We start from the raw sequence: 9,115 nt of genomic DNA, 5'->3' as shown, positions 1-9,115 counted from the left end.
TCTCTCTCTCACACACACACATACACACACACACACACACACACACACACACAAACCTCTAAGATCTTAAAATGCAGTGCACAAGTAGCATTTTCCTCCCCTGGCTCTGACATCTTTAAAAAAAAATCTAATAAGAGAAAGGGCAAGAATTTAGTTCCAAAAAACGGGGCTTTAGGTATCCATACAACTTGATGTGCACCCCAAGCCTACTCATCAGAGATATCTGTGTAAGAAAAGAGATTTGCATGGAAGACCCGAGATCTTTCCCTTTAACTTTCGCCCCTCGGAGTTCTCCAGTTCTGTGAATGGTGTGCACCGTTTTCCGCCCAGTACTCTGCAGGATTTAGTGATGAGGATAATGATGCCAAAGGCTTGGCGGGGGGGGGGGGGGGGGGGGGGGGGGGGGGGGGGGTGGAGAAGGGAGGGAGGGAGGGAGAGAGGAAGGGAGGGAGGTGGAATTTCATTTCTTCCACTAAAGCGTTTGCGGAGACTTCAAGGTATAATCTATCCCAGATCCTTTCCCAGAGAGAAACTTGGCGATCACGTTTTCACATGATGCTCACGCTCAGGGCGCTTCAATTATCCCTCCCCACAAAGATAGGTGGCGCGTGTTTCAGGGTCTCTCTTCTCTCCCCTACAGAAAAGAAAAAGAAAAAAATGTCATTAGAAGAGGCGTAACACGTCAGTCCGTCCCCAGGTTTGTGTTTCCTGGAGTGGCCGAAAAGAGATCAGTTCTAACCTGCTCGGCAGGAATAACGGTCCTGCCTCCCGACACTCTTGGCGAGGTTTTGTACAGTTTGCTCCGGGAGCTGTTTCTTCGCCTCCACCTTTTTCTCCCCCACACTTCGCGGCTTCTTCATGCTTTTTCTTCTCACCATTTCTGGCCAAAACTACAAACAAGACTTCGCAGGTAGGTTTCCCTCCCCCTTCTTTTTCCCCCCTCTTTTTATCCCCTTTTTTTTTTCTTGGTGTGCTTACCCCATCCTCCTTTTCTAATTTTCTCATTTTGAGTGGGGATGTTAGTCTGAAGTGAGCCGGGTGTCTGTGGACAGGGAATTTCAGGTGGTTTTAGCTCCTTGGTGGTAGGCTTTTCCCAAGAGTGGCTTCTTTGCTTTCTCTTGCTCTCTCTTACTCTCTCTTTCCTTTCCCCTCCTTCCCCCACTTCCCTCAATAATTTACCCTGTACCTGTCCATTCAGGTAACCGAAGGTGCTTTTTGCTCCATAGCCTAGGAAAAGTTTTGTTGAGAACTGTATGGCTGGGATAAAAACTCATCAAGTGGAGAAGCTTTCTGCTTTGTTTTCACACCGAGTTCCAATTCATTACATCCAGCCATTAAAACTTTGCAAATACCTGTTAATAATTATAAAACTTACTCGAGATAGATCTACCAAATTCGGGGAGTAAGCCCTTCTCTTAGACATGGCAACCTAACCTTTCCCACCGGGGGAAGGCTGTTTCCTAAGCAGAAACTTGCCTGTTTTTGTCTGCTTAGCGAGTTTCATTTCTTTATTTCATTCTGTGTGTGTGTGTGTGTGTGTGTGTGTGTGTGTGTGTGTGAAGTAACACCTCACTTCTGTGATTATAAATAAAGAAGTGAAAGTCCTCTTAGAACTTGAGTCGTTTACCAAAGTGGGGGGGGGGGATCACTACAGCTGGGAAGTACACTGCTGTCAGGGCATCAGGGTTAAAATTTAGGTAACTTTGAAATTTTATTTTAAAAGACCAAGTAATATACACACATAAATTTCATGGATCTCTTTCTCTCATTCACTCTCCCTCCCTCTCTCTGTCTCTCTTTCACACACACACACACACACACACACACACCACACATATTATTCCAGACTTGGGGACAGGGAAGTTAAAGGAGAGAGTACAAGATTCTCAGCCACGGTGGTGAGCCCGGCTAACGTAAATGTGATTATCTCTCACCTACTTACATGTTTTACATGCTACCCCTATAATGAAGATGGCAAGATTGCTTTCTCCAGAGTTATGAATAATATCCACAGATAAAGTTTACAGTACAAATGCCATGTCTTTCCCTCACACACATCCTGGCTTATAAAAACTTACTTTATTAAATATATATTTGATATGCCATGGTGTGTGAGTCTCAGTAGAAATACAGACAAGACAGCTGTTTCATCCCAGAAGCTTGTGTGGCCATTGCTTTATTTCAGGATTTCTTCCTCCCCCCCCACCCCCCACCGCCATCCCAACAATTTCAAATTAATAAGACAGAGAAGAAATGATTTTTTAATGTGTCAAACTTGAAAGTCTACCCTGTATGCTTAGGTATATTTAAAGTGCTTTCTACAACACCCACTTCCCCTTCTCTCTGCCCCCCTTCACCCCGCTCAGCAAATGTTCGGAAACTGATACTCACTTTCCAGGTTTTCCGCAAAGCTTGTAGCACCGGAGACAATAGGTGCAGGGTGGAGGAACTGGGCGTGCTGGGCGGCAGAGAAAGGGTTAATGGCCCTTGTGTTACAGTTTGCATCTGTTACATCTTTTATAGCCCACTGTTTAAACTAATCCTCGAGGCGCAGCATCTTCCCACCCCGCGGAGTTTCAGGGTTCTCCTCTTCTCCGGCCTGCCTCCGAGGTTCCCCTTCTCCAAGTTTTGACAGTTTCAGCTGAAAAAAAAATGCAGCGCCTCCCTCGATTTTTAGGTACAAAAGTTTCGAAGCCAAAAGGATACGATCATTTAGAACAACTTAAAAGTGTTGCCATCGTGGCTACGGACTTTCTCTTTCCTTTCTTGAGAGGAAAAAAAAATTCTACTGGAAGAATTTGAGGAAATCAGTGTGGGGGAACATGTGTGTGTGGGGGGGGGACTTAAGTAAATATTGTCCAAGTGGTGGGGTTGGGGGAGGAACAATGTCCAGAGAGCCTTATAATTATATTTCTTTTGCCGGGTAAAATGGGAAATCTTAATTTGGGGGCGGAGGGTGTAGGGGGAAAGAGACAGTGCCTCGATAAACTCCTAAGGGGAGGGGAGGGGTCGCGGGGCGAGTGGGCTTCCTGTAATTACTATTATCAATTTACCCGAGTGTGCTTCATCCAAGGGCTGTTTTGCCTTGTTTGTTACTTTTTTTTCCTCTTGGGAATGGGGGGTCGGAGGAGGGATGAGAAAAGATGAGCGCGAAAAGACCCCCTCCCCAAGTTCCCGAGCCCGGCTGAGGACTTTTTGGAGGAAGGGGTCCGCGTAGGCTTGAGTCAAGCAGTCTTACTGTACCGCTGTGTGCATTCCCTCATACGGTCAGGAGTTATGACTCATTTTGAAGATGTAATTCTTGTCTCTGATCCCCTCGCGAGTGCAACACACCAAACTAACAACACAAAGCGCCTCAGGGCCAAGGCTGGGGGTGGGGGGCGGGGAGGGGGCCGCCGAAGTTTCACTTTGGCGCTGGGGGCGCGGATGGGTGCTCACCCGGGCCCTGGCCCGGCTCCCCTGGGCGGCCCGCGCGCGTTTCAATGGGCGCGGGCGATGCCCACATTGTCGCTGTGTTTGGTTGCTAGATCGAGCCTGCGTGCTGCCGAAGCAGGGCGCCGAGTCCATGCGAACTGCCATCTGATCCGCTCTTATCAATGAAGCAGCCGATCATGGCGGATGGCCCCCGGTGCAAGAGGCGCAAACAAGCCAATCCCAGGAGGAAAAACGGTAAGAAGAGGCCCGAACCAAACTTTTCCGGGCCACTCCGCGGCCGGAGACCGGGGGGAAGGGGGGGGAGAGGGAGAAGGAAGCCGGTGGCGGCGCCTGGGGCTCGCGGGCGAACCTCCCTCGGCGGCCAGCGCCGGAGCCCCACGCGCGGCCGCTGCACCGGGGGGGAGTTGAGCAAGTGCCGGGCCAAGTGAGCGCTGGGCGATGGGGGGCTCTTCCGAGTGCTGCCGACCGGACCTATGCCCCACACCGCGGCCCCGGCTCCCCCGCCGCCTCTGCCTGCTCGGTTCCCGGGCCCGCAGGTCCCCGGCCCCGCGGCAGGAGCGGCCGGCGAGGACAGGGCGGGGGCTCCGGCACCCGGGCGCGCTAGACTAAGGGGCGAGGGTGGCAGAAGGGCTGCGAGGGCGAGGGAGGGGACCGGAGACTGTGTCTCCGCCAGCCTCAAAGTTTCTTGCCGAGTCGCCCGGCCACCTCTATGTGCGCCAAGTAACGGTCCGCGGGCAGCGGGCCCTGGCCGGATGCGGGGACCCGAGGGTAGGAGGGACGGGGCCGGGAGCTGCGGGCTGAGGACCCGGCTCCTTTGCAGCAGGCTCAGGCCCCGCTCCTGGCCAGAGAGTAGGGCGAAGAGAGACTTTTCCCAGCAGTTGCTCCACGGCCAGAAAAATCCCCGGAGGAGCCCGTTATCCAGGCTGAGTCAGGAAGGAGGAAAGAGATGGGGGTACGAGGGGACACGCAGACCAGAGATGGCAGATTAAAGGGGTGTGTATGTGAGAGTTTAGGTCCATTTTGGAGAGACTGTGGAAGTGTGTGTGTGTGTGTGTGTGTGTGTGTGTGTGTGTGTGTGTGTGTGAGAGAGAGAGAGAGAGAGAGAGAGAGAGAGAGAGAGAGAGAGAGAGAGAGAGAGAGAGACCCCCTAGGTATTACCCCCAAACAAAATCGTGGGAATAAAAGAGAAAAGTGATTGGCAAGTGCGCGGAAGGAGCTTGGGGGAGGGGAGAGAGTTGGGGGACGACAGAGGGTGCAGGGGGGTGGGTGCTGACGGAGGATACAGAGTTTTAAAAGAAAAAAAATGAAAAGAAACGGGGAGGGGGGAACATCCCCTCAAAACAAACAAGCGATCCAGCCGCGCCAGCCCAGAATCGGAAAGGAAACTTCACTCTCCTTTCGCTCTCAGCCCGCTTAGCGGCGCGGGCGGTGTAGACGCTCCAGGGCTGGGCACTAGGGTCGTAGCACACGCCCGGGTACTCGCTCCCCCAAGCCTGCGCCTGGCGGGTACTCTCCGGGCCCACTTGGAACAACTTTCCACTAGAGAGGACAATTGTGCCCCCCCTAGCCTGCCTCAGTCCGGCACCGAGTGCAGAGGGTTGGAGGGGGTGGGGGCCGGGGGGGTGCAGTGTGGGAGTTTGGGGGTGCTGGAGGGAGTCAAACACAAAGACTAAAGAATTCTGCTTAGAGACGAATAATCTTCCTCTCTCACCCCTCTCCGTGTGTGTGTGGGGGGGGGGGTATGTCTTTTGCTTGTTGTGGTGGAGGTGGAGAACCATATGGGGGGTGACAGAGGAATTTTAGTCAGAAACTGTACGTTATGTTATCCTGCCTTTCCTCTTTGTGCTGTCTTTGATCTGTTTGCTTGCCTTGGTATTACAAAAAACAAGGACAATAATATATTCCAAGCTGGTCCCCAAGATTCGGTTCAGGCAACCTCCTTTTAAGTATGTGCGTGTGTCTCTCTTTTAATTTAATTTTTTCTTCATTGCTGCCTGGCATTATTTAAGGTGGTCCTTACACAGGAGACCTCCCCTTCTCCATCTCTGGGTAATTTAGTAGACACTAAAATTACATCCAATGTTCCCCTCTCCTCTCTTGTGTTTCCTCTGTTCCCTTTATTAAATGTTAGTTATTGATTTTCTAAAATCAATGTCTGTTGTGGGGCTTCCCCCCTTACAAGTATCTGAAGCAGTCGCTGATCATCTGGATAACAAAAGCTTTGTCATGAAGCCACCCCCCACACACACACACACAAACACACACACACGTTAAACTGTTATTTTTCTGAGAGGGGGGGGGAGAAAATGAGATTTAAAAGCTAGGCTACCAGAAGTATTCTTTTCTTCTGCAGTGAAGACTGTTTGAAGTGTTTGTTTCTTCTTGTTCTTCCTCCTTACACTCCCTACATGATATTGCTGTGAAAGACCAACTTGGCTCCAGCAGGGAGGTCAGGCCACAGCCCAGTTTGGGGACAGGGAGAGATCCAGGCTCCCTGGGAACTCTGGTGGCACAGGCTATTGGGACCTGCCAGGTAACACAGTGTCCCAGGGAGGGAGGGATGTGGTCAGGGACAGCAACCATTTCTTATGAGCAGCCATGATTTGGGGACAAGCTCTCTGAGATGGATAAAGTTGAATTGCGATTTTCAGCCATTTATCCCAGACCCTAAACACTCAGTAGCTAGTCTGTCTATTGCCGGAAGCTTCTCTGACTTAAACTGTTACCTTTCTCTTTTTCCAAAGTGTCTGTGAGAAAATGTGCTGTGAGCTGGGGACTTGTCAGTGTTTTCATTGGGTTTAATCTAACTTAGCAGTGTCCAGGTCTTGAGAAGCAGGTAGGAGAGGCACCCCCATGCCTCTTTCATTTTCTTTTTCATCAAATACATACCCAGTGCATTTTCCTTTGGGAATTGCCAGGATTTATCTGAACTGAGTGGGTTTTTCTCCTTTCCTGGCTTCATGGAAAAGATGTCACCTTTGAGCTTGTGTCTTTGCTGATAACACTAAATATGATGATGCTTATCAGCATCATATAGAAATTCCTGGAAAGGAATAATAGCAACAATAATCGTAGAAGTAGAAGCTGTGAGGGGGGGAGGCCCAAGACCTGAAATGGCACTTTATATAATTTTAATGAACTGAACCGTGTGTGTACGTATAGACTAAATGACAAGGAAACAAAACCGGCAAAACAGTCCCTGTGTGTGGCTGGCCAAAACCTTGGCCTAGAAGGTGGTGATGTGTGCTATTATTTTTATAAAAGCCGAGGACAAGAAGGCAGATCAGGGGACATAAATATAGAAAGAGAGGAGCAATCTAAAAATCCAGCCTCCCGATATTCTCAGGCCAGCAAGATGACTAGCAAAGACAGTGCCAAGACCAAGCTAAGCCATGGCTAGTAGTTCCTCTCCTTTCACCCACAGGGAAAGCAGGAAATCTCTTCCTAGAAAATAAGATGTCCAGGGAGGAAAAGGGGAGTGGGGCTAGGGGAAGGAGGCAAAAAGCAAACAGCCAGCAGACAAGAATGTGTGTAGGTTTCGAGAAAGTTCAGTCAGATGATCCTCTACCGCCTGATTCACTTTGTAACACTTTCACTAAGGCTGGAGAGGAGGGGGAATGCCATGCCAGCCCTCCCCCCCCCCACACACACCTCATGGTCCTCTGATTCTACCCCACTATCTCCACATAGCCTTGGAGGCAGGAATGAGCACTCCACAGTGGAAGGACTCGGCTGCAGTCTGCCACCACTGACTGCCACTTTGTAACTTGCAAAGTTTGTTGCTTTCACCCCTTGATTTAGGCAGCAGGTCCTGGGATGCTCCAGTGTCTTCTTGATTCACAACCTTCTGTGAAGAGAGGGGGCTGCCTTCCCAGTTCCCCTGCGTTCCACCATCAGCCTCTGGAAAAATCACACAGGCGTATGCACGTTGTAACAAAAATGAAATCGCTGGGCTGACTGTTTCAGAGGAAGGAATGAAGTTGTCTTCTAAGGGAAAACTGAATTAGGAAGGGAGAAGAAGGAAATGAAAGAAGGAAGGAAAAGTTAGCTTGATTTTTGCTTCGAAGTTTCTGCCTAAAGGTTTGGGTGCTGTGGGCTAGGAGGTGGGGGCCGGGCAGGCAGGGCAGCTTTTACCAAACACCTTTGCTCTCTGATTTTCTGTTTACAAAGAAAAGTACTCAAGTTGAATGTCGTGGGGAGAAGCAATCAGATGAGCAGAAATGATTCTCCCTGCTTAAAAGAAATCTTCACTCCTTTCCACTTCTTTGAAGGGAGTCGAGGTGCTGTTAGGGATGCTGAGAGGCAGTGGGGATGGAGAAGTTGCTCCCAGTGCAGAGGTGCTTAAATGGAAAGAAAAGGGACTGCAATCAACCCCTTCTCGGGCTGAGGCTCCCACCTCCCCTCCCTCAGAGGTGAAGTAGGGATGGGCCACTGGAAGTGAGAGACCCTCTATACATATCAAAGCAAGCTAGTGTCCTTCAGGCTGTCAGTAGTCACAACTTACCCAGCTCTGCAACAGTGGAAATCTTGGGCAAGTTGCTTTCGTAAAGTTCATGAGCTTGTTCTAGGGAGCCTGCTTCCTTACTTTGAATGCTCTCAGGCTCTATGTACGGCAGGTACCAGTTCTGAGGGTGCTCCAGAGAGATCCATCTCCATCCTGTTCTCTCTGTGGAGACGCTGCACACACAAGGCTGGGGGCTATGTATCTAGACTGATCTATTTGTTTTATTTGGGTTTGGAAAAACTAAGCCAATTGGGGTAGACACGTGCTTTGCTTCTCAGAGGAGCCAGCAGCCAGCCTGGTGGCATCCTTTGCTGTGCCGGTCCACCAGGGAGAAGGGTAGGCTTCAAGGTTTGAAACTTTGCAATGTCGTTCTGTTGTCAAGTGAAAATGACTTCACATCTTTTTGCATTTATTTTCAAACGTGGGGGAAACCTAGACTGCAGCTCCTCTGCTAAACAGCTCTGTCATAGGGTTCACATTCTTCCCCTTCATTCTCTCTTTCTTAATTTGCTTAAAGAAAATTACAAGAGGTTGTTCAAGACCCTGATGCCAGATTTTCCTGGGGTAGGAGAGAAAGTGTGCTTTCCCTGAAGGTGGGAATGAAGGCTGAAGGCTGCTGCTAGCTCTCTAAGAGGACCCTGATTATTCCGGGGCTGGGGCAGGGGGGCGGCGGGGGGGGTGCTTTTCCTCCCAGATCTCTTTGTCATCTGCATTCTTCCAAGGCTCTGAAGGTGCATTTTCTTCTATGTGAAAGGAGACTCTTTGTCCTGTTCCTCTCCAGCACTGTGGCTTCCCAAGGTAGACACTATTTTGTGCCTGTCACAGAGAGAGGGAGTGCAGGTTTGCAATGCTCACAGACAATTGATTGTCTGCGCTAATGTGTTTCATTTACATGTTTATAACGTCAATGGTGCTGGGGGTCCACTGTACCATTCATCCCCGCATTCCCACAAGGGGGCAATTGTCTGAATGGCCAAGTCAGACACCTTTTTGATTGCTCTTTGCTTGTCTTTTTAGAGCAAAGAGATAAAGGAGGAAAATCTGTGGTGCAGAAACACTAGTTGAAAATATGTAAAATGTCACTACAAAAGCAGATGTGAACATAAACCCAAATATTCTTTTCAGCCAAGACGTGAATGTGGAAGAATAGAGTTCAGAGCAGAGAGAAGGGTGACC

General features: G+C 49.8%; 1 protein-coding gene across 2 annotated transcripts in view; it reads left to right on the top strand.

Moving 5' to 3' along the window:
- The first annotated feature begins 640 nt into the window (after positions 1-640).
- Positions 641-9,115, top strand: part of Zeb2 (zinc finger E-box binding homeobox 2) — a 128,092-nt gene continuing 119,617 nt past the window's right edge. Inside the window, exons 1-2 of one of the 2 annotated variants that reach the window (XM_013345886.1) lie at positions 641-910; positions 3,528-3,669. In XM_013345886.1, the coding sequence (XP_013201340.1) occupies positions 3,597-3,669 (73 nt within the window). In that variant the 5' untranslated portion in view covers positions 641-910; positions 3,528-3,596. Of the gene's footprint in view, positions 911-2,526; positions 2,678-3,527; positions 3,670-9,115 lie in introns of those variants that run through there. The other variant, XM_013345887.1, reaches the window with a different exon arrangement.

This window comes from Microtus ochrogaster, chromosome 4 (assembly GCF_000317375.1).
Source record: "Microtus ochrogaster isolate Prairie Vole_2 chromosome 4, MicOch1.0, whole genome shotgun sequence".
NCBI lineage: Eukaryota > Metazoa > Chordata > Mammalia > Rodentia > Cricetidae > Microtus > Microtus ochrogaster.
Note: the sequence above shows the minus strand (reverse complement) of the source record. Positions and strands in the feature narration are given on the sequence as shown.